The 26,405-nt window shown below is 33.0% G+C and overlaps 1 protein-coding gene across 2 annotated transcripts; it reads right to left on the minus strand.

The window, feature by feature from the left end:
* Positions 1–3,717: 3,717 nt before the first annotated feature.
* On the minus strand, positions 3,718–25,369 carry LOC128157428 (serine/threonine-protein phosphatase with EF-hands 2-like). 2 transcript variants are annotated; one of them, XM_052819974.1, is made up of 16 exons: positions 25,254–25,369; positions 24,624–24,948; positions 19,754–19,902; positions 18,859–18,986; positions 15,842–15,947; positions 12,685–12,839; positions 10,087–10,248; positions 9,203–9,369; positions 8,422–8,458; positions 8,051–8,200; positions 7,414–7,494; positions 7,122–7,307; positions 6,290–6,545; positions 5,753–5,916; positions 5,513–5,597; positions 3,718–4,956 (listed from the first exon to the last, which is right to left on the minus strand). In XM_052819974.1, the coding sequence occupies exons 3-16, from the start codon at positions 19,812–19,814 to the stop codon at positions 4,640–4,642; spliced, it is 2,055 nt and encodes a 684-aa protein (XP_052675934.1). In that variant the 5' UTR covers positions 19,815–19,902; positions 24,624–24,948; positions 25,254–25,369; the 3' UTR covers positions 3,718–4,639. The 2 variants fall into 2 exon arrangements, with proteins under 2 accessions (XP_052675934.1, XP_052675935.1); XM_052819975.1 differs by lacking the exon at positions 25,254–25,369 and having other exon boundaries at positions 24,624–25,007.
* Between the last annotated feature and the right edge of the window lie 1,036 nt (positions 25,370–26,405).

Consider the following 26,405-nt stretch of genomic DNA (forward strand, 5'->3'; position numbering starts at 1 on the left):
ACAAAGGGGAAGATAGTCCGGTTATTATTTTTTTTCACAGGCCTATAAAATTGTATGAGTTTCCATAGGGTGGAATCGTAATTTAGCTTTGTGATATTTACTAATGACTTACAAAGTTGAGTATTTTTAACATTTAAAGTATTTGACCACAAAATGAATAACATAAGATAAAATAATATTAAGGAAAGGTGAATTAATCATTTTTTCAGGTACAAACCATCGAGATTGAAGGTACATAGGAGGCACCCCCACACTTTTTCTTTAATCGGTTTTCTTAATTCTTTTATTTATAATAAACTGCCCCCCCCCCTCCATCTTTATAAGGAGTATGTAAAAGGTTATAAGGAAAAATAACAAAATACTTTTACATCAGTGTTCAAGTAGACCCCCCCCCCCAAAAAAAAAATAAATAAATAAAACTGGTAAGTCTACCTTACCTTCTCCACACTTTCAGAAAAATGCTACGTGCCTGAATTGATAGGTTTTTACAAAAGCATCATTTTTATGTGTTTCTTTTGATAAATATAAACTTTTAAGCAGCTAGCTTATAATTAAAATGATCGTTAAAAATGGTCCCCCCCCACCCCCAATGACATTGAGAGCTCTGTCATATAACCTACATGTATCGATACATATACCGGTATATGTATATAATTTTTAAGGGAAAGTACATCACACAATTCAAATGTCCAATTCCTTCTTAATATAAAACTCCTTAGATATCCACAATGTATGTTCGTTTGTTTAAATTAGATTGACCTATATCATGTGTAGCTTTGGGACCACACATTTAGGTCCAAACAATAAAAACAAACAACAGGCAAACAACGACATATATTGTATTGTCACATGAGAGGAGTCCTACCCTCCAACTTCTTTATTTTTCCAATCTTATGATGAGAGAGAGAGAGAGAGAGAGAGAGAGAGAGAGAGAGAGAGAGAGAGAGAGATTGGATCTTTTAAAAAAGGGTTTTAAAAGATCAATAACATTTTGTTTTATATTGTTTTGTAACTATTTACTGCAAATTAGACATGAGTAGACATTTTTGGTTGCGTTTATTTACATTAGCAATTTGTAATTGATTCATCCTTTTAATTATTTATATCAACACTAAATATTATCACACCATCTCCAAAAGTAAGAGTATTCTAGTCAACTTGACCCTTGAAGCAAGTGGTGCTTGCCAGTTGAAAGGACCGCTTCCACGATATTTGTGGTTATGCAAATGAAATAGACACTGCGCTTGAAAAACGAGGAGAACTGTGTTTATTGTGTTGTTAGAGAGGATGATTAATGAGTCCCCAATTAATTAGAGAACTAGTATGTTAAAGTTTAAAACGTAGTTAAACGCAGATAATTAAATTGTATACCTTGTTTGCTCAATCAGTATTTTTAAAACCAATAGCAGTTTACATAAAAGTCATCTCAATTCGAGAATTACGTCTGACGGAAAAAAGAGTAATAGAAAAAAGAATATAAAGAACGCAGTGCTGTCTTGTCAAATATGAAGTATTCTAACATTGCTGAAATTTAATGATGATTACAAAAAGTGTCTCAAAATAACGGTAGATGCAAAGAAACAGGAACTGGTCCGTCATATTGGAGGACACAGCGTGAAAAACCACAAAATCACCGTGCATGGTTTGGAATTATCCCTCAGCTTCGAAGCCTATGTCAATTATCATATTTAATCACTCATTTAAATAAAATAATGCTTTGGAAGAGTGTTACATTAGTACCAATGTTCTGATGAAATGACACTGATTAACAGATCACTTGACTGTTTGGTTGAACCCGCTGTGATGAACTTTGAACAACAATGTGATTAGTAAAGCAATATTATTCCTCTATTGGTGTGTCATCATTTAGTGCCTCTGTACCAAGATGTTAGTTGATTTTTTCCGATTTTAATACATACGAAGTTCGTGACGTCGATACATATTTTCATCAATCAAAAGAGTATATATGCTAATCATCCTCTACATAGCTATCGATCCGTGATTCTTTTTATTGCTGTGGCAGCCAAACACAAAATTGGGTTAATCGCCTCATTAGCATTAGGAATATGACCAAGAAAAAAAAACCCCAGCAACAAAGTATTAGCAACTCGAAACCCCCCCCCCAAAAAAAAATAAAGTTTGCAACACAAACAAAAATAAAAAATGAAATAAAAATGAAAAAAATAAAAAGTAAAAAAGTAAAGAATTCATCAATAAATAAAAATAAATTTAAAAAACAACAAAATTTAAATAAAAGATTTTTATGTATGTGGACTATGTACATGTAGTATAAAAAGGGAATACCACTGGGAACAGTATTGAACCTCTTTTTTAACATTTGAATTAATCACTACCTGTTAATGAATATGAAAAACAAATGCAATGAAATGGTCATTACGGAAAAATAAGAAAAAATTATGGTTATGACATATTTTTTGACATATGTGTACTTGCAAATTGCCACTTAGGGAAGAATACTACCGTGATATATTAGGAAGCAGTCATGTCCCATATTTATGGCATTGGTAAGTAACTCCAGAAATTTACATATGCATGATGAATCTGAAATTATAAAATCTGTAAGAACCATAGAAAATATATACAAAAAATATTAAGGCAATAGATTTCTCATATAAAATTTTCACAATTTTATGCTTAACGACATGTATTCAATATCGAAACATAACGCAGAAAAATCTGGCCTTGGCCTTAATTGGCCATGAACCCTTTAATTAATGTTGTCTTTTAAACAATAAAATGCTTTCTTTGGTGATTCATTCGGGATATGAAGGTAGCGACATTGCAGGAAAAATGTTAATTTTTCCAACAATGATCGCTACCTTCATAACCCGCATGAATCATCAAAGAAAGCATTTTATTGTTTATATTAACATCTTTCTTTAATTAATTAATAAATTGATTATGAAAAGTTAGTAAAATTCACTAAATTACTGTTAATGTACATAAGTACGTTAGCTAAAAGAAACAGCCAAATCGTCTCTTGTGAGACTTTGAGTCTGGCATCATCATGATTATTTCGTGCAGTCATAGTCGAAAATGGAGAATTCTGCATGTGTTAATTTTATTCTACATCATTGTTTATATATGTATATCTTTATTTATCACAGATGAATAAAATAACAGAGCCATTGCATGTTTTGAGGTAGAGATACGGGTATTAAAACTCCAATACATAGAACATAAAAGGGCATGGTCACGATTTGGGTCAATTTTATTTGTCTATTTTTACTGTTTACAATGCTTTAGAAATGCATTTTTAATATATAATCAACCAAACTTTGAGTGTCTAGTAAAGTTATAAGCAAGATACAGATCAAGCTCCCATTTCTTTGTCATGTAAACAAGGCTCTTGTCCCATTTTTGTTTACATTGGTCTAATATATTTGCAAAAGTTCTTTTTTAAGTTGAATTTGCCACATTCATTTTAGGTCTTAAACTTGAATTTTCACTTAAACAGTCAAATGTAAACTAAAATATGACCTAGCTGAGATTTGTTTGGAATACAAAGAATTGTGAGCATTGTATCTGGCTTATAACTCGACCACTGGTAATGCAAATTTTGTCTGACTATTAGAAATGCCTTACTGAAACACTGTACCGTAAAAAACGGAAAAATAAAATTTGACCAAAGTCATGCCCCTTTAATGTTCAATAAGATGTCACCAAACTAGAGAAGGAAATTAGTACAAACTAAGATAAGGTATTCCTCGTTTTATTTTGGAATAAAAAAGAAACAACTGAAAGGACACACATACTACCATAAGAAATAAAACAAATATTAAGTATCATAATCAAATTTACATACAGAGGAGAAGTTTGATTAAAATAGAGAATGCCCCTCTGTTCTCCTTCCCCCATTCCAAAAAATGCAAAAAATTGTTAAAAAAAAACAAACAAACAAAAAACCGAGTATAAAAAAAATAAAATAAACTGCCCATTTTCTCTCCTTCAAAATTCCCCACAGAGAAGAATCCCTTAAAAAAAAGACACAACAAAATAATAATAGAGAGGTTTAGCAGTGTACCTGTACTTGTACGTGTAGGTTACAAGTTAGAACTAAGCGGAGCAGATCACAACACCGTTCTTGTTTAGCAGTTGTAACGTGTACCTGTATGTGTAAATGTTTTAATGTAATTCTAGATATCCTCTCCTACTAAGCTGAGAAATGAAGCGCCAACATGGAAACAGAAGCTACAAGTTCGACCTCATGGGTACTTTGCAATTTGCATATACATGTATGTTCATTCGGGTACATACATGTAGAAATTCATCATTACACAAACCGATGATGTAATGCTCATATTTTCCTTTCTACACTTACACGTATGCGTACACGTTGATTTGCTAAACCTCTCTAATATTAAAATATTCCAATTCTTACTGGTAGACTAGCATCTCGAGGGTGGGCAATATTTGGACTTAAAATATTCATCAATAAAATATCAAACCAAGATTGTAATGCCTACACAGTGTAAGAAATTGCAAAAAGAGTACATGTATATATAAATATTTAGAAACATAACAATATCTGATTTCATGCTACCAAAATATATCAAAAAAAGAATTCCAAATTTAAACAAAGTTTGCTAACTCCGTATGTAAGCACTGATTGTCTAGCTCAAGGCCTGTATTCTTTGATATCATCCAGGTTTGATATTCGTCTCTTGGTCCCCATAGAAAAGCTACAGTTCTTCATAGTCATTATGCTATCCAGTGAACTGATGGACTTGAGATCTTGTTGCTGGACCTCGGAGAATTTTCCGAAGCTATCGACGATTCTAAATGCCTCCAGGAACTCATTGAAGTCAATCCTGCCATCATGATTCAGGTCGATACTCCGGGCGATATCCGATATCTGGTCCAATGGACAGTTCATATTCTGCTGTTTTACAAGGAGTTGAATCACTTCCTCAAATTCCTCCATGGAAATCTGACCTGTAAAAATAATTTCATTAAGTAATGCCAAAGTTTTTTTTTTTTTTATATATTCTACAGTTTTCATTTTTTTTACTCAAAAATGGTTTGGATTTTCAAAATTTAGTGAATTAAGTGCATTAACTTAATTCAATAATATCATTGAATACGCTGATTTGTTTGAAACTGATATTTTGATAATTATATATTATCAATCATATATCGCCACATCCTGAGGTCTAGAATAGGTACTTTAAGGATATTAAATTTCGTGTATTCTAATAAAGCCTAGCGTTTTTGGTGGAATGCAGCTTCTGCTAAATAAAGTACATTGCCAAGTGTCAAACATATACCATAAATTGGAAATCTGGCATACCATCCATTATTAAGGAGTCAATAACTCTCATCCATCTAGCACACCATGGAAACCGGGGTAAAGCATCCCCTGATATGCCTTCAGGGCTTGGAGAAGGATTCAACAGTAACTAATTTATCTGTATATGATACATATTACATGCCTCTATCAAATGGGATCCTCAGGTAACAATTTCCTGCAGAATCTGTATATATCCATTACCTGAATTATCTCTGTCCAAAATCCTGAACAGAGTCTCAAGATTGTCTTTCTGTCTATAAAGCATTTCTGTCACTGTTGGTCCATTCTAAAACAACATCAACAAAACATGACAAATATGAATAAATTATTTCATTTTTAATCCTCAACTTCCTGCAGTCAAAACCAAGAATGATCGATGATTAATAGGGGTAAACATACAGCAGTTATAAAGCAAAAATCATGTAAATTCATCAGACAAACCCCACTGTAGCGGTGGTAAATCCTCATTTCTTCAAAGGTTGTCTCATAGGCCACCATTCCATTCTCATCACACCGTGCTAGTTTGGGCCTCAGGGTTCTCCACGGTAGATCCATGTCCAGCACACATCCCATCACTGAGCACCACTTGTACTGGTTCACCTTACCTATCAACGACAGAGGCCAATTCTCCTTTATTAATATGAAAATTTCTGTAAGTCATTTCATTCAACAGGCACTTTTGATTAAGATCTACATTGTAACATTAAGATATATATATATATATATATATATATATATATATATATATATATATATATATATACAGAAAAAATGCCTTTTTGTAAAAGCACATGTTTTCCCCATCAATTACAAGGAGGTACCTGTGAAAGTAATATTTTATATCCCTCTCAAAATCTCTGAACATTCTGTCAAAATAAATACTGAAATTGCTTGAAAATCAGCTCATATTATGTTTTAATTTTCATAAGATTTGATTTATATAATTACTTTGCTTTAAAGTTTAAATAGTTGAGTTACCTGTCTGTTCAGGGTCCAATTTTCTGAACTCCTCTAGAAGTTCTGTTTTTGAGCCAAGTATTTTTTCTCTGAGATTGATGATGGCAGAAGACTCGACTCGAGTCACTCTCTGAGCAAACGTGACCTTCCTGTTGGCCCCTTTACTTGACATGTACTGCACCATCTGGTATTCTAGATCCGGTCCATGTAACTTTACGTACGCCCCCTTGTTACTCCCCTCCTCATAGTAATTAGACGCAGAGAAAATGGTTAAAACCTAAAATACATATTTTACATTAAAAAATATTATAAAGTTTTAACAGGTTTACCATATGTTTCATACCTTCAATTTAATTCATTAAATTTCAGAGATTCAATATATCTTTTCTTTGAATATTGTCTCAATCAAGATATTTTTTTTCTTTTAATACAGAACATCTCACGAAGGAAAATCTATAGAGATGCAGTTAAATATCAGCAGAATGGATGACTCTCAAATACTCAAAAGTTCTCTAATGTAGAAAGGGTCCTTAATCCAAATGTCTTCAAAAATTGTTTCAAAATAGTAAACACCTTTGAGTCAATTGATGTTGAAAATTAATCAATATATATACTGTATATCTGTTGATTTTTGCAATGATCTATTTTCACTCTTTTCGCGACCTCTTTCAAATCGCAAAATATTGAATACGCAAAAATAATATCCTGTATTATTTTCTATAAGAAACTTTCAAAATCGCAAAAAATGACTGAAGCAAATTAAAAATCCTACATATTTTCCCCATTTTTGCAAATTTTGTGACACACGTAAAAAAACGGATATATGAATAAAAATACTAAATAGAAGCATAACCTTATTATTGTGACAGAACTCATAGCCCTCTGGTTTGCATTCATGAGAGCGAATTATTCGCTTGAGTTTATGTTTGCTCAGAATGTAGTCAGTTACATCTGGACCAAAGTAGCTTCCTCCACCTCGAAATGTGTTGTCATGGCAACCATGCTGTCCTCTTGGGTCACTCCACAGAATGTCTAAAACCTAGCAAATATTACAGAGGATGTGATAAATCCTTCTTATTTTTTGCATAAAGAATTACAGAAATTGCACTGAATAAAATAATATGACCTATGGTGGTTATTATTACTTGTTTCCATTCTCTTAATTGCATGTCGGTTAGATTTGCGGTGTCATTTTCTCCCCTCGGTGGATGTAATATTGACAGGAACTGACAAAAGAAACCAATAGATCAGACATTTTGAAGAGTTACCTTGACCATAGTGGTCAGTGACAGGGCAATATCTGGTCATCTAGCCATTATCAGGGGGGGAATTCTGACAACAAACCTACTGACACATATAATAATAAGCTAAACAATTAACGTCACTTACTAATACACAGAATTATTCTTGGGTCTCAAAAAACTTACGGGTCTTCTAAAGATGTGTCATTATTTGTCAGGTTTTTGCATTTAAGATAAACATGTAATTAAAAAGAAATTACAGCATATATGCAAAATATTTTGTATTGCTAAAAATAATTCTATGAATTGCCTCATCATATGTTACCCTATGAAATTAATTAACAAAGACTGATAAATGCCAAACAACTATGTGCTTGTGGTTACAAAGAAAACAAATTTGCAAGAACCTGCATCTACACAGCAATTACACCTGATGTTGTAATAAAAGTTTTATAAGCATATTTTTGGAATATGCTTGAGGTAATTTAGTTTTATTCCTTTATACAAAGTAACGATGTAGTATAGAGCTCCTGATATATACCTTGTGTCTGTCAATGGTTGCCAAAAAGTTGAGGTCAACAGAATCGGAAACACCCCCATGGACAACAAGGATTTTGTGGTCAATTATGGTTGCTATTGGTAACCAACTAAACACATCTTCAAACAAGCCTATCACTCTCTTTGCATGCATCTAGTCTCAAAAATCAAATGAACAAGAGAAAAAAATCAATAATTGCTATGTACAAAAATTATTAAAGAATAGAGCTTCCTACAAGATTTTACCAGTATTATGAAAATATTATACCAATATTTGAAATTTGGGGGAAAAAAATTGGCAAAATCTTTGTATGCTTTTATCAAATCATCTATTGATGATATTAAAAACCATAGCAGTTAAGAGATTATACTTACAGAGTATTTTTTCACCAGCTCTTTGACAAAGCCATATCTAGAATAAAATAAAAGCATTAAATGTAGGAAAAATATGGATTTTCATGCATTTTAAAAAATTTACATGGTACAATGTAATTATATTTTACCATGAGGTGCAACAAAAGAGCATATCTTCTTAAAGTTATTACATATACCCAAATATGCTAAAGTTTGATATTATAAAAGACATTAACTTTCATCATTTTCATTGGCTGAAAGTACACCAGGTGACATCATTCTTTTACAAATATCGACGCAAAAGCGTGTCAGCGGAAAATATGAAATCGCACGATTCAGCAGGATCAACAAATATAGGCATTGTAAAGACAAGTTACCAATGGGAACTTGTTAAATACAGGATATCATATATAGTAGTGTGTGAAAATTTCTTAATTATAATCCGTTTATCTAAAATTTCATTTTCGTAGTATAAAATCTGTTATTGAAACTGCTATTGAAAGCCTACTGTCGGTTCACTTTGTGCGTCATCAAGAGGCAGATGACATCACAGTGAGCTATTGAGTGAGATCAGCCTATTGCTTTTTTTCAATGTGTATAAGGATTGATACTGTTGTTGTAAATAATTTCATAATGTCCGCAAGTTTTAATACGTCTTTGGCATGAATTGATAAATACTGTACAATGCTGGTACATCTATTTGTAGATATTTGGAGTAAATCTTATAAAGAGTTTACGATAATTTTCAAGACTTTTAAAGATCTTAGAAACCAACATATAGCCAATGTTTTATGGACACTACCTAAGGTTCATCACATGGTCTTCATGGTTGCCACGGTTAAGATAGACTTCATTTTTGTTTATTAGGAAGCAAGTAAAGAGAATCACAGCTATTTCAACAGAGTTACGCCCCCTGTCCACAAAATCTCCATTGAAGATATAAGGGTTGTGTACAGATGGAAGACCATTCTGAAAAGAAAAAAAAAATAAAAATCTTAAAGAGATGTTTGCTTAAGGTAAATAATTCAGCTAATGATTTAAGAATCATATGATTGATTTTAAAAATTAGAAAAAGCATGCTTAGAAATCTAATAAATAATGTACCACATGAACTTGAGTATAATTACTTTTACATATCGTGGCAATGACTTGCAGCTTATTAAATCTCTCATTATCCCAAATGTTGATAGCTAAGATTATATTTTTCTCATCACAAGCAATATGCACCAAACAACAGAGTGTTACAGAGACGCAAACCTGTAAATCATTAATCTGAACATGACTTCTTGTTTGTTTAATGTAATTTTTCAAAATATCACCTTTTAAAATGATATTGCCTTCGGCATAGTCGTAAAATCTTACAAAGTTAGCAAGCTTCAGCGATAAAAACAATAAAATTTAGTCTTAATAAACAACAAAGGTGAGGTTGTTTTTTCGATGATGACAAGATCGCTTTTGAATGAATGTGGCCAGATTCTTATCAGGATAATGTTAATGACAAAGTTAATTATTACCGGTAATTGATTAATGAAGAGAGATGAAAACAACTGCCTGACATGACATCTCCATTCACTTGAAGCCGTTGGTGTGTGGTACGGGCAAAGAGAGTAAAAGTTCAGTACACCGTGCAATTAAAAGTCCTTAATGTCTCTTTATTTGTCCATTTACTGGAATGCTCTTACTAACCTTATGAAATATCATGTAGAGATCGTCCAGTTTTCCGTGAAGATCGCCACAAACTGTCATTTGCTTAGCTATTGAGGTAGTGGCATAGTTGATGTTGGCCTTTTGTTTTAGTGCAGCACGGGTCTCCAGCAAGAGCTGTATCAAGTATTTGGCATGCAGTGGCTGCAATTGTATGCTTTGCTATTAGTATATCAAATTAGGATATTAGAAAGTAAAATTGTTGACCTAGAGATAGAATAGACGATATATATATATATACAATATATAACCTCATTTTTTTAATCAAATTTTTAAAATAAGATTGTTTCCCTTATCATTTGGATACCAGTATCTTATTTAATAATATAACATAAAACAAAAACATGTATGTCTATCATTTTAACAATCTCTGCTGGTAAGGGTAGTGTTTGTGTTTCTAATGATGTGCTTAAAATAGAAGTATATCATTATACAATTTCTCAAAGATATGAAAATATTGACAGTTTTCCATCATCTTTGGCTTTCAGAGGTATTAAAGATCATGAAGTTTGCCCCACCACATTAACATTACTGTCATTGCTCGTATAATTTTGCATATTGTCATAAAAATAGTGTTGGAGGGAGCATGCGGTTGATAGTTTTAAAAGAATAATCAATAATAGCAAATTTTTAGCTTGTCTAAGAGTGTAAATTTTGTGAGAGAGTAGGTCATTCTTTATGATAACATATTTCATTTAAAATATTATAAGTGCAATTTACACTCCATTTGGATAACTTTATTACAATTTCCATCAGCAAATTTTCAACACCCTAGCTATATTCCTGACTTTGATTTTTGGGACAGAAATGAAATATACTGCAAATATAATCCTTTGAAAATTGTCTGGAAAAAAGTTTTTGTGTGAAATAAGACAATTCAAAGTAAAATGGTTTTGGTCCTTAAACAGATTCGGACCAATTGCCGAAACGGGATATAACAGCCCATTTGGGATACAATGCCTAAAATACGATATCAATTTGAAGTGCAAGAAATAAGAATTTTGATTTAGTACAATAATTTTTTTATCTAAATGAAATGTCTGTTTGTTAAACTTCAAGGAACTTTTTTTCTATGCCTAAAGTTGTTGACGTCATGTAGATAATGTGTTGTGCGACTCACAATTACAATTTTTACAGAAAAAGTTGGGATTAAACAAAATACTTGGTAAAACATGTGATAAAAAGAAACAACCCCAAGGCTCGGGGATAGAAAACACAACGAGTTGGATAAAAATCATATATCATCGCAAATCATGAGAGATCCTATATTTAATTAACTTTACAAGTACATTTGTTTAGAAAATTTAGATTGCAAAATCCACAAGATGTGATTCTAGCGATTTTACTCCGATATTAATTACTCCCGTTTAATAAGGAATCTACAGTATTAATTTGATATAAGTCTCACTTAATAAAAGGAATACTGTACAATCCCTATTTTTAAAATAAGTACTTAATTTTGCTGTTTTGTATCAAATAGCGAGAATATAAAATCGCTAGCACCAATTTTTTTGATATAAATTCATATAGTTCAACACTGTTTCAAAATTAAAAGCGAAAGGTTGCTTCTCACGATTTTACATAGATATCTATTTGTTACATTTGATTAGGAATCTACAGTATGTAGCGCAAAATCAAATACCAGTACTGCCACGCTCCTACTAGCACTAGCTAGTAAGTCAACCATTTAGAGCATTGGTTTTTTATCTGAAGGGTCCAGAGTTCGTGTCTGATGTAGCTCATTCCCTCTCATCTATTACATTTGTTTAGTTTTGAAGGATTTGATCAGGATCTTTCACTGAGCTTGATTCAGTGGGGTCAATACCTGTTTGGATTTGAAGGATTTGATCAGGCTCTGCAGCTGAGCTTGATTCAGTGGGGTCAATACCTGTTTGGTTTTGAAGGATTTGATCAGGATCTGCAGCTGAGCTTGATTCAGTGGGGTCAATACCTATTGGATTTGAAGGATTTGATCAGGATCTGCAGCTGAGCTTGATTCAGTGGGATCAATACCTGTTTGGTTTTGAAGGATTTAATCAGGCTTTGCAGCTGAGCTTGATTCAGTGGGGTCAATACCTGTTTAGTTTTGAAGGATTTGATCAGGATCTGCAGCTGAGCTTGATTCAGTGGGGTCAATACCTGTTTGGTTTTGAAGGATTTGATCAGGATCTTTCACTGAGCTTGATTCAGTGGGGTCAATACCTGTTTGGATTTGAAGGATTTGATCAGGATCTGCAGCTGAGCTTGATTCAGTGGGGTCAATACCTGTTTGGTTTTGAAGGATTTGATCAGGCTCTGCTGCTGAGCTTGATTCAGTGGGGTCAATACCTGTTTGGTTTTGAAGGATTTGATCAGGATCTGCAGCTGAGCTTGATTCAGTGGGGTCAATACCTGTTTGGTTTTGAAGGATTTGATCAGGCTCTGCAGCTGAGCTTGATTCAGTGGGGTCAATACCTGTTTGGTTTTGAAGGATTTGATCAGGCTTGGCAGCTGAGCTTGATTCAGTGGGGTCAATACCTGTTTGGTTTTGAAGGATTTGATCAGGATCTGCAGCCGAGCTTGATTCAGTGGGGTCAATACCTGTTTGGTTTTGAAGGATTTGATCAGGCTCTGCAGCTGAGCTTGAGTCAGTGGGAAAGTGAGATGGACCCCGCGGTAGGTGGACTCCACCTCGATGGTGTCTGGGTCACTCAGTCTTAGTAGTTCATTGTCCTCCTCCTCCAGGGTTTTGGTGTCTGCAAAAGTAGAAAAATTTTGTAGTGTAAAAAAAATATGCCAGGATTTCTTTGCCCGATCTGTTTGTTACTGAGCAGTGACTTCGGATACATTGCAATGTAGAATTGATATGGAAACATGTATTGAAATTTGAATTAATTGTTATAATGCAGGCTACAATAGAATGCTGGTAGTTATTAAAAAAATAATAAATGTCTCTGACAATGAGGCTTTCATTATAAAAGTAATTGAATCAGTTGATGCTCCATCCAAAATTAATGATTTTCCATTAGACAGAAATGAAATATTATATGGTATCTTAATTTCTCATTAACATTCTACATGCAGAGAAAAATTGACATCTTTTAATTAATATTCTGCATGCTAAATTACCAGCAGGTACTACTAGTAATATAAAGACTGTTAATGTTTGTTTGTTATAAACATAAATATATATGAGTTATTATGTCTCACAATCTTCTTTATTTCTTTGTATGGTAGCGACCTAAAATGTGACCGATATACATAAAGAAAAAACTTAGCTTACTGAACAGCCAAGGCAGTGACACACTGATTAAAAACAACGTCCTACTGTAAACATATTATATTTGGAGCTTTTAATTAATATTTGGTGCAAATTGATTTTCATAATGCATACTTTATTGTCTGTCACACTATAAAGTTGAGCGTCATATCTATATAAAACAAAGCTTAACTGAAATTCATCATGCTTGCATGTTCATCATGAATTGCTCATGTGCTAATACCGGTATAACAATAGCATCAAGTGCTGTGGTTCATAAAAAAAAAAATCTTTATGAACTTTAATAATCTTTAGAATTTCTGATATCAATATCATTTTTAAGTCATATTTAACCCCATCATTATGACATCACATTGAAGAACCTTTTATTTATTAGCGGGTATATCATTCGCTTATTGTTTATGATACCTTGTGTAAATTACAAACTGAAGAAGCATTAATTATCACAGGAAGCAGGAAATCTATTAATAGTAACAGTACACCAGCAAAGACAGTATGACCTCTATATGTAGAGATTTAGTAAGTATATGTACGTCTTACAATATGAAAGTTGTAGGAATACGTGCCAACAAGCTTATTTAACTGCAAAAAACAATTTACACATACACCGGTTTAAATTAATCTGGTTTTTCCCATTGAAGGGGCATACGCATCAATCACAGACTGAGCTTATTTTTTTTTATACTTGAATTTTTCCTTTATGCTTAACGAGGCCGAGTACAGAACGAGTACGCACGCTTTCGCGCAGCGTTTCATTTGTATTGTGACGTCATCTTTTTGCTTGTTTGACGCCATGGCGTGAGAGTTTTATCTGCAGATATTCAGCGAAATTTGTTGAAAATGGCTCGTTTAATGCGTAAAATTAATGTTGTATTGTGGAATAAACATAACTGTCTCGAAGTATAAGCTATATTTGGGCTCGGGTCGAAAAAGTGAAGAGGGTTCAGCAGGCCAAACCCTCTGTCACGTTTTCTTAACCCGCCTAAATATAGCTTAATTCATATATTTCAAGACAGTAACCATGTATTTTATATTAATGACCCTTAATATGTGATGTTATATATTTTTTTATTACTTAAATATGTCTGAAGGCTTTAATAATACTATAAAGATCACCTTTTCCGCCTTTGTCAAATAAAAAATAGCCATTTTCTGACAAATCTGGGAAATTGGGCATACAAAAATCAACTTTGATAAGAACCCTGGAACAAACCAGGAGGTAAAAGGTTTTTTTTATTTGACCATTTAATGTCTGTTAGCAATAACTTTAATATGTAGAAAGGAAAAAGAAATCCCTAGGGCAGAAGTTTAAAAAAATGTGCAAAATTGATACATTTCAAGCAAAATCCCATAGGGTCCTATATTAAAGATTAACAAACTTTGAGATGACCCCCTAAACAAACGGTGTGGTAAATGTCTTATTTTTTAATCTTAAAATAATAATTATATCAGTAGAAATTCAGGTAAAAAATTTCATTAAAAAATCTAGGGCAGAACTAATTAGACCCGGCCTCGTTAACTATATGGAATTTCTAATTGACAGTCAAAATTTATAAAAGCTAGGGTAATAGCTACCAGAAAATAAGGGAACCACGCAGAACTTAAATTCCTTTTTACTTTGAAATTCAGTTGAGAAGTTTCCAGACTGCAGAGCAGTTGCACAGACAAGATCAGGACTACACAAAGAAATTTAAATTCTCTCCCCCCCCACTCCACCCCCCTAATAAAAATCAAATCAGAAGTTTCTGCAAACATGCAAATCTATAGCTACTACCATCACAAAGTTTCAGAAAGTTCTGTTCAGCAGTTGCAGAGGAGTTGCACTGACACATCTTCTAAGTACATGTGGTATAATATTTAATTTTGACTAAAAACATAAGTTTAAAGGGGCATGCATTCTGTTTTCTGAGAAACTCCCCAAATAGAGTGGGAGAAATATGCTAAATAGTTTTGAAGTGCTTGAGACACTTGGATATATAATTAACACAAAGTTTTCCACGATTGCTGTCTTTATTTTTTATAGAATTTATTTTTTTGAAAAACTTCTTATAAATACTAACAAATCATGTTTTCTAAATTTCTCCTGTCTTCAAAGTTAAGAAAATCAACTCTTCATGTATGCACCTCCCCCATATTTTTTTGTCAACTCCCCTCTGTTAAGAGTTATATACAGTGAGCATGCTTCTTTAAAGGACCTCAAATTCATATTCTTTGTTTAGATTCTTTGTTGCATGTAGTACTTATGTTACATAAACAGCTTAAAATCAAAGACATCCAAACTTATCCAAATATAGATTGTTATATATAAGTTTAGAAATCTTTGACTTTTTTCTTTTAATGTAACACTAATACCTTAAACATTGACTAATACAACGGAAAAGCACCGATTTATGCAAATATCAAGAGCACGATATCTGGCAATCTCATGACAACAAATGAGTCACTGTGTTGGCGTGATTCCACTGAGTGTAAGCTCACCTATAAGTACCGGCCTCTGAGACACGGAGAGGGCCCGCAGTATCTTTGGTTGACCGAGGGCATCGGTATCCATTTGACTCAACATGTTGTTGAAAAAATTATACAGCTGAAATGAATAATGATATTAATGTAAATATCATTTCATGATTTAATTTTGAATTTGATGTATCTTCATTTTGATTCAAATACCATCTCTGTCTGCTAACAAATGTACCTCATTAACAAACATTTTACGAAAACTATATACATATTCTTTATTAAAATGGTGGAGAAACAAGGGATGGATAGAATTAGTAAAAACCCTGCATTATTGCAAAATTCAAATACAGTAAAACACAGTTAGAGCAAACAGAATTATAATAAATTGACGCTTACAGCGATGAGATTTTCATTCTCCCGTGACTTTATTACATGGTGAAAACATGACGGATATAAAGAATATACAATTATTTAATGCTTGAGCAGTCAATAGACCAGAATATTTTTCCCTTGGTGCAGGGAACAGCTCAGTATGATCTATTGCCCGAGGCCAACGGCCTCGGGCAATAGATCATACTGAGCTGTTCCCTGCACCAAGGGAAAAAATTCTGGTCTATTGACTGTTCAATCATTAAATAATTGTTTTATTACCTAATTCCTTTTTTAGTTTTCGGGGTTTACAATTTGCATATTGCAGATGGTTTTCGTGCCATTATGCAATATACTCAGATTTTTTTTCTTCATCTTTTACATGCACAAAACCTGTTGCATGCATTACAACATCTCAATTTAATATTAGTTATACAAAGAAGGGGGAGTCTTCAACCCATTAGATTTTTAATAGTCTTTTACCTTATATAAAGCTTTAAAACTGTTGATTATTTGATACTCCATTTTGATAACATTGAATTTGGTTTCACCAAGTACTAAAAACAGCGTCTATGTAAAGGAATATACATTCCCTGAGAACTGTCGAAAGAATGTAATATTAACATACCCGCGTTCTGAAATACGTTGCCGGTCCAATAGATCGCAGTCTATTGACCGGCGGTCCAACAGATCGCAGTCTATTGACCGGCAGTCCAATAGATCGCAGTCTATTGGCCGGCGGTCTAATAGATCGCAGTCTATTGACCGGCAGTCCAAAAGATCGAAGTCTATTGACCGGCGGTCTAATAGATCGCAGTCTGTTGACCGGCAGTTCAAAATAGTCGCAAATATTTAATTTGTAATAAAACAACAAAATCCCTTTGATTAGGTAATAATTACGTTTATTACAAAGCAAACTCGCTCATCCCTGGCACTTCGTTATAAACATGTTTAGGAGGAGCGCACCAAAACTGCAGCAATGCCCTAACCTTCATCCTTTCCAAACAAGCCTTATAAACATTTCAAATTCTCTACAACAAGGCATAACTTCTCCAAAGCACGACTTGCTACCTCCTTATTTGATTGTAACACCATGGACCTGTTGATAAGAGGCATAAAAACAAAAGGAGAATAAATTTTGTCAAAGAAGATAGAATTTCTAGATTTAATGGCTTTTACACATGAAATGCAACAATACACAAATAGAAAAATACTGTCCCGTGACATCACAGCTATCCGAACTAAATAGGATGATCTTAAAAAATAGTATAGTTCCAAGAAATCAATAGACTTAATCCATTTAATTATCTTAAACCTCATCCATTAGAGGGAGAACAGAGAAAGGTCAAATGCTTGTTCATCTTCAGTAAAAGCCAGTTATGTATTTTAGATCAAACAAGTTCTTCATTAAATCATCTCTTAAGTTACACGACGCACTAAGTGTGATCGTTGGGGTAATGGAATGGCTCGTACGCTGTCGTTCAGAGTTAACAAAAAGCTTTTGAAGCATTACCGCAGAAAAAACATGAGCCTCAGACAGTGATAAGGAGAAAGTGTTCATGAAGATCCCACTCTATATCCAAGCATCAAGCATTAATTACTCCCAGATAGACAACATTAATGTTTTATCAGTTCTGCTTAAGGTATCATGTCCTTCAGAGCATTAGAAAGGGGAAAAATAAAAAAAATTGAAAGAAATGCACATATATACAGCATTACAATACTGTGGTTTCATTAATTTTCGTGAGTATCAATTTTCGTGGATTTTCTGAAAACCACAGTTTCAAGGATACGTAAATTCGTGGCCAATGATCCTAACAATATAAAATATTAGTTGAAATTGGGCTTCCATAAACATTAAATTTCGTGGATCAAATTAACAACGAAATCAACGAAAATTGGTATTCAACGAATATTGATGAAACCACAGTAAGACAATGTGCCATGCTTTTAGATCCATTTTTGGTAAAACAGTTCCCAGAAAGATGTTGCCATTCAGTGAAAATCCCAGTTTGAATTGGTAGCTGATTTTCACTAATAAATTCATTATCAAATTTCAAATACTGAGAGAACATAAAAAATATTTAGCAAACATTCTAAAGAAAACACCTGATTCAGCAGTAGATAAATTCATCTTCTGCTTGTAATGCACTATATCATTGGCAAAATGAAAAAGATTACAATAACCTGTATGAACTCTTTTCTTGACATAGTGTTGGCTTGCACCAAAAAATCTATCAATCAATCCCCATGGAAATACATATTAATGTTGTACAAGAAATTGTGAATTATACCGAATGAATTCAATAGCTACATTACCAGTATTTATATTCATATAAACTGGACTAGAACAATACTAAGTAAACAGTTTGCTTTGCAAGCTATCATAAGACTCACTTCAGCATCCAATCTTTGGTGTGAACCATACCATAAGCTTTTTAAGGCTTAAACAAGTTATCCTTTATGTAACCTGCTATTGCAGTCTCTGGTAATCTCAGCGAGATTCGTCGAGACTGATAATTTTTGACGGAAATCTCTTTGTAAGAGACGTCCGTCAAATTCATTGAGACTGTAAATTTTTGACGGAAATCTCTTCGGAAGAGACGTTTGTCAAAAATTTTCAGTCTCGACGAATCTCGCTGAGATAACAATCTCTGGAAGATCATCACCTTGAGCTGATTCTGTTCTCCCGCATATTCAATGGACTGGAAGATGGTCCAAGTGCACCGCCTCCTGGCTTCAGCTCTAGCAAGATACCGCCGGTACCACTTCTGGATCAGCACCGCTGAACGAATAACTACCACGCAGAATAAGAAAGATGAATTGAGAAAAAAATTATTCATTAGTTTATCACATAACAATTAATAAATATAGTTATATATACTTCTGGTAAATTTGTTCAAATGGAACATTATGTCTCTTCCCAATTCATTATCACTCTCTCAAAATTAAAATTGCATGGAACATATAATAAACATTGGTGAACATTTATCATTAATTTATATATACATACATTGCTTCACACATTTTAACTGAAGCAATACCTAAGAATAAAAGGGGATTAAAGGTTTCAACTGCAGCAATATCTAAGAATAAACAGGATGATAAGTTTCTAATGCAGCAATATTTAAGGGATCATATTAAAGTTTCTACTGCAGCAATATCTAAGACTAAAAGGGATCATAAAAGGGACCTTGTGTTTCATCTGCAGTGATATTTATGAATAAAATTCATTAAGAATGGGTCTCAATTTTCATAAATACTTAATCAAATTACTTAAAAAACATAGAGCCAAAATAAATCATTTATCATACAGTGTGTATCCATTTTATCATTGCACATGGCTATAATAATAGCCTTAAAAAAAAAACGGCCCGTATTTTCTCTGAAAAAAAAAAAGACTCTAAAAGAAAAGGTTTTCACTATGAATCAAAATAAAACTTCTGTTGTGCCACAAAGTATTGGAAAAACATTTTTATAATTTCATGACCACCGTTACTTGTGAACAATAGAGTAATTACCCACACTGAGTATAAATAAATTGTGACAAATAAGCCGACTTACCACTCTGTGACTTTGGGATCTCATCTTCCACGCGAGCAGAGTGAGAGGACGTACATCCCATTGTTATGACGAGGCTTGGCCCATTTTACTCGTCTGACAAGCTATGCTTGGCTCTGGGGTATGGTGGAATTATCTTTAACAGTTTAAACCTGAAATATTGTACAACCAATCAGAACGGGCGAGCTGCAGAGGCTGCTCTTTCAGTTAGTTAATACCAAGTTAAAACAAAAACAATGTAGGGTGATTATATTCTTAGAACTCTCATTGTAGCAATTCATGCAATCACCCTAAACATTATATAATATCAGGCAACTACTTTTAGTATTACATTGATCATTAATCAAATCCAATGGCAGTTGCTGCATGTTTATTAACAACAAATTAATCTTATCACTTTCCATTTTGCAATACAAGCTTATAGAAACTCATGCATTAGCTGGCACATTTTGTCTGAATTAAGTATTAACCAAAATTTTGGAGTTAATACGCTTAACTCATAATTTTTCAGCCCATAAAACATAAAACTACATATAGTCGAAATGTATAGTACATAAGAAAATTTCTTGAAAAAAGACCCTAAACTGTGAAAAATTGTAAGAAAGTCAACACAACTATCCATTTTGTAATTCAATCAAGGCCAAATTTTTTTGTAATTTTTCTTACAGCTTTAATTGTTCTCCATAAAAAATAGGGTCTCCAAGCGTACATGGCTCAAATATAAACTGCAATTTAAAATATTGCTTTATCAATAAATTTCTCAATGGGTAATTTTAATGCAGCTCAGAGGGGTTGGATGTAGAACTCAAGAATCTATGCATGGTGTAAGTGTCATCTACTACTTCTGGTAAAATCAATCAATCTTTTATGCATATATATGTCTGGTATTTACAATGAAATATATTCATTCAGATCAATATATTTTTTCATAAACTTGAATAAAATTACCGGTAGATGTTGCATTAATATTTAAAGCAAATGTGAAAGGAAAATATAGATGCACAAATGAGAATGCCTAATATAAACTTAGCACAATTTGTTTCTTTTGCTGGTTCAAAAGTAACATAAACCAGCTAGCTCATTTAGAACCAACCTCATCCATGTATTTGTCTTGATAGCTAAAAAACCACAAAAGAGGTACCAAAAATGTTCACCATGAGTATTCTAAAAATATTGACAAGAAGATATAGGCGGGAAAAAGACAAGGAAATGTTTCTTCAGCCTGTAGTTATTTTAGCAGAAAACTTTAAAATATGGTATATTTCCCAATCTGATTAAAATACGTACAGGATCTCTACGATAGAGTGAAGTGCCCATAGAGCAAGCTTTTTAAGGACTGGTACATAGAGAAAACATTAGCGGCGATCTGTGATGCTTTTGCGAACCTCGTGTAAATTTTCCGCACATGAATAAAAGTTGGTTTACATTTGTCAATACATTATTAATTATATGCTGGTAACTTAACAGTAAATAATTTTGGCTGGAACGATTTTTGATGAATAAAGAAAGAATTGTCATGACAAATTAACACTCAAAGAACATCTAATTAACCCTCCTATCTTTCAAAATGCAACATGCAAGCGTTAACAGAACATAAAGTTCAAATCAATTTTCAAGAGGTAGTTTAAACAGACATTTAGCTATAAATCATTTTCAGACTAAGCTTTAATTTGTTTTGAAAATGTCCATCAATAATGATAAATTTTACTGCACTCTGACTTAAATGTTTGTTCAAACAGTTGTCAGCTCTTGCTTCATCTACATGAGACAAATGATATTCATCGTGCCAGAATGTCTCTTTATGTGTTTTCTTTCATTTCAGAAAAAAGTCTCTGAGGTTCAATATTTGCATCTTAAAGTGACTAGAGGTGCTATTTAGCCCCCAAATCAGTCAAAAGCCATAAATCTCCAAACTTGCGCCTTTTTTATCATCCTGCTCTGATCTTTGATGAATTTGTAACAGAATCAGAGACCAAAAGAAACACATATCAGAACTTTATGATGGCCCTGCGAAATATTGTGATGAAACCAGTATACAAAAAAAAAAGACAACCGAATGAAAGGTAATATTGTTCTGAATTTGTAACAAACGCTCATGCATAGACCAAAGGACTAAAGAATTGCAAATATCAGAACTTTATGACGTACAGTACTACTGCACTGTGAAATACTGTGAAAAATATTGCTATTGCTAAATACTGCTAAAATTTATCCACCAAAAAACACAAATGACAACAGAGTAAAAAGTAATATTTTCTTTTTTTTGAAATCTAATAATATTATATAAAATATATGTAATTTTACACAATTTATCTCAATCATTTTGAAAATAAAAATGAATTTATCCATACATACAAGTTTTATGATTGATTTCACATGTAGCTAAAATTTATCTATTTATGACAAACGATCATTAAAATGGAAGAAAAATCATCTACCAGGCATCAGCAATGAGAACAAAGCTGATGAAAATCATTTTAATATAATTATATTTCTTTTAAAAATCCATAAAATTCAACTAAATTCAGGTCATTTGACAACGCATATTCCAAATGTTTTATTTAATTAAATATTGATTTTTCTACCTCATTGATACTAATTCTACATAAATTTATGAGCCTGGTACATATTACAATTTCTAATCAACCCACTGGATAAATCATTTAATCTCCATTTAATTACAAGTAGTTGGTATTAAAGCAGTGATAATATATTGGTATATCTGTTAGCTACATCCTGTATATAACTTGGACTTCCACTTGGAAGCAAATTAGTAAATGGAAGACTCACAATACTTTGTTTGACATAGGATCTAGTCTGCATGACTATTAAAGCACCGCAAATAAGTTCTCTGTACTATTAGAACCAGCAAAAATGCTTTGGAATTAAAACTGATCAAACCCTCGACACTTTGAATGTGGCATAGTTTACAGCAGACGGTCTTTGGAATTTATACTGGTGTCATCTCTCTCTTTAAACAGAGTATGAACAACAAAGAGCTACAGGTTCTAATATTTGACGAGTTAGATCATGTTGCTCGTCATGACCTTGACTTGAAACAAGATTATTTAAAAATTGGTGATTAAGATAGGACAGAAATCTTTGTAACGGAGTAGCTCATATAAAACTTCTTAATTTGACTATCAACAGGCAGTTTTCATCCTGATCAAGTCAATTAACAAGCAAAGTGAAAAACATTTACAACACTTGTGGTTAAAAAGTAGGTCAAGGTCATCAGATGTAAGGTCAAGGCCATTATATATAAAAAGATGAAATGAAATTATTAGATATTGTTTCCCCTTCTCTTCATTAAATAATATGGCTTTATCTTAAAAAAAGTTAACACAAGTTATTGGTTATAGTTTAGTTTAAGCAAACAGACATTTGCATACAATACTTTATACAAGTATTTGTAATGTGCTCACCCTGTTACATAACAAAGCACTTGCAAATTAGATTGTGGTGCAATTCTAACTTATGGGCTTTTCGTGTCATAATTTATTGCAAGGGTTCAGTTATCTGAAATGGTTTGTTAGTTATGATAAAGTGTAAAATCAATACTTTGCAATCATTATGATATTAGTTTTCTTAGCGTATCCATCAGCGTCATCGCATCCCCACTCTACACGTATTAATTCACCTGATATTAAGCATTGATTGGAGGAGGCTAATCAACATGCCTGCCGGGAGTCCTCCCTTGTACTTACATGTGTCTTCTGGGGTACGTAAGAAGTTAATCCACTTAAAATTAATGAAATATTAAACATTATACGTGTACCCTCTAATACACCGTCCCCCACACACTTATTATACATACTCTAATCAATAATGCTGAAATATCATATACCGGTACATGTATCATTATTAAAGAATAAATTTTCTCTTAATTGATTCTTTAAAAAATGTTAATGCCTATTCTTATCCCAAAACTATTATATATATAATTACATGTAACACGTTCACCATTACCTGCACAAATTAATATGAAATACATGTATTAAAATCAAATGACATGATGCAATTGAAATCATATTTGGTCCTTAAATTTTGACATTATTTGAAAACATTTCCTCTGAAATTAGGTAAATTCACAGTAAAATTTGTTGGGAACAAAAACTCCCAAGTAGATTCTTGCTTTGAAAATCAACATCAACATTGCAAACTTCACGCTTTTCATAATAGTTTCAAGTCTTTGAATAAATAATTGAATAATATAATAATTAAAGCATTGGCAATAAATTAAGAAAAGAAGACATGAAATTTACACTACAATGTTTTGTTTCTTAAAAGTTGAAAATGATTAACAAATGTGTTAGTTGTACTGTGAGCATTATGGTTGGGTCTTTTCAAATTTGAATAAAAGCTGCGTACATTACTAGAAGGAATAATCAGGGCATTATAGGTCAGTATTCGTTCCTGTAAATTCTTCAGGTTGCACTTAGGTGATAGTTTGAATTTCTTTTCAATGTTGGTGTACATATAATATCAAGAGATTTTGACAAAATTTCACTGTCTAATAGATCCATGTATTTATGACATTTGTATATGAATATTTCTAATTAAAATGCTTTTTAAAAATTTATTTTTGTTAAATACCTTTTTTTCCAAAAGACCCCCCCCCCCTTAAAAAAAGCCCCACAAATTTGAGATCTATGTTAACTAAAGAGGAAAATAAAAATTACTAGGTAGTTAGGAACAAAATTTCTATTTCTTATCTGTATAATTTATACTTACAGGTAATTTACCTTGTGCAGAAAAACTCATAAATTTGTTGTTTTGTATTTTCTTTATGTACTAAAATCACAATGACATTGCACTTTTTGCTATATAGGTAGTCTGATTTTTTTTCCTTAAGTTTATGATACATACTAACCTTCGAGAAAATATGGTAAAACACTGGCTATGAATATTCCGTTTCTGTTCACAGCATCCAAACCTTTAGTCAGCACATGCGGTTCAATTTCTCTCCTGTTCCAGTCACCAGGTGTAGGGATGATGATGTATTCCTCTGTTTACAAAACATTAACCACGGAAAACAGCTAGGATTAAAAGCTTGAATATCTCCATCCTCAGTACCTGCAATCACTTATATATTCAATCAGGACATCGCTCTAATTGCTGCTTTCAAATCATTAATTTTGGATCACCGAACACAACACATCCATTTTGTAGGAACCTATGGTTTTGTTGGTGTATAGCTGTAAAATGAGTTACATCATCAGCAGGTATTATAGGAAATATAGCCTATGTCAGGTAAGAAGCCAACAGTCAATGAAAACGAAACAGACTAATAGCATGTGTACAGCACATTACCATAGAAACCTGACACTAGTTCTGATATTTTCCCAGGATAAAATTATACTATGGTCATAAGTGAATATACATTGTAGGCAGTAATGATTCCTACACACTTTGACAAAAGGTGATATTTCAAAAGTGTTGATCACTTTCATATTGATTAACAGTTTCGGCCTAAATGCCCACCAATTCTATACCTAATTACCATTTAAGGAAAATATTCCTTGAAGATCGGCCTTTCTCCAATAGCAGTGGTTTAAGCATCGGGTCATCCATTACAACAAGGAGGCTATTAGATGGATGTATATGCTCCTAAATGCAAACAACACTGAATAAGAGGCCGCAGACTGACATGTCAGAGAGTCCCATGTTTACAATTTAAGCTTTATTTTGAAGTCTAAACCCTAACCTCAGACTCCTCTGTTACCCTGCTTTCATTGTTTGATGTTTAAAAAATATTCATTCATATAAAGGGGGGTTGGGGGTTCAAGAGTGGGAAGAATCTCGGATTATCTATACCATAGCTCCAGGGGCCAAAATTCTTGGTAATAAGAGACCAGCAGGCCTTTAATGGTCAACCTTTAACTATATTAACAGTTGCATTTATAATGCACACAAAATGCATACAGCTTATTTCTAAAAGCATAAAATGTACAGGATATTAAAAGTATATTTCCTGAAATAGAACATACATTTAATTCAATATTGCCAAGTGACAATTAACCAATTTAACACCCCCCCCCCCTGTCCCAATTTAAAGCCTCAACTTCTGCCCTAAGGTCTGGGCAGCGAATTTCAGGACAATATGAACATTATAACAATGCATGATTTTATCTCCAATGACTGATACTTGTTTATTTAGTCTTCTTCCTTCCTTGTGGAGCATTAAGCCTACTACAGTCACATTCCATCTCACTCTGTTTTGGGCTGTTCCTTTTGCCTCATTCCAGGTCCTCCCAATATTTTTAAGTTCTTTCAATCTTGTTCTTTTCCAACTCTGCAGTGGTCTCCCTTGTTTTCTCTGGCCTGTGGGTTCCAGTCTAGTGCCTCTCTGGTGATGTTGTTGTGGGGCTTTCTCCATGTGTGTGTGGCCAATCCATTGCCATGTTCTTTTCTTGATCTAGAGTGTCTTTCTTGGCAATATCACTTTACATGTGTGTCATAGGCACTTGTTGCTAAAAACCTGGAGTTTTTGTTGTAGTCCTGTTGTAAGTCTCCAAGTTTCACATTTGTATAGAAGCAGCAACTTGATATTGATGTTAAATTTCCGGATCTTTGTACTTTCACCTAGTGTGCTGGAACTCCAGACTGGTTTGAGCTTTTTGAGGTTTCATGTTTCTTTATATTGTCAATCTTC

This window comes from Crassostrea angulata, chromosome 7 (assembly GCF_025612915.1).
Source record: "Crassostrea angulata isolate pt1a10 chromosome 7, ASM2561291v2, whole genome shotgun sequence".
Classification (NCBI taxonomy): Eukaryota; Metazoa; Mollusca; class Bivalvia; order Ostreida; family Ostreidae; genus Magallana; species Magallana angulata.

Coding starts and splice junctions, on each gene's coding strand:
- LOC128157428 (XM_052819974.1), bottom strand. CDS start 19,814: ATGGGATGTACGTCCTCTCACTCTGCTCGCGTGGAAGATGAGATCCCA. Junction 15,948..18,858: donor GAGAACAGAATCAGCTCAAG/GTGATGATCTTC, acceptor TATTCATTTCAG/CTGTATAATTTTTTCAACAA. Junction 10,249..12,684: donor AATCCTTCAAAACCAAACAG/GTATTGACCCCA, acceptor ATACAATTGCAG/CCACTGCATGCCAAATACTT.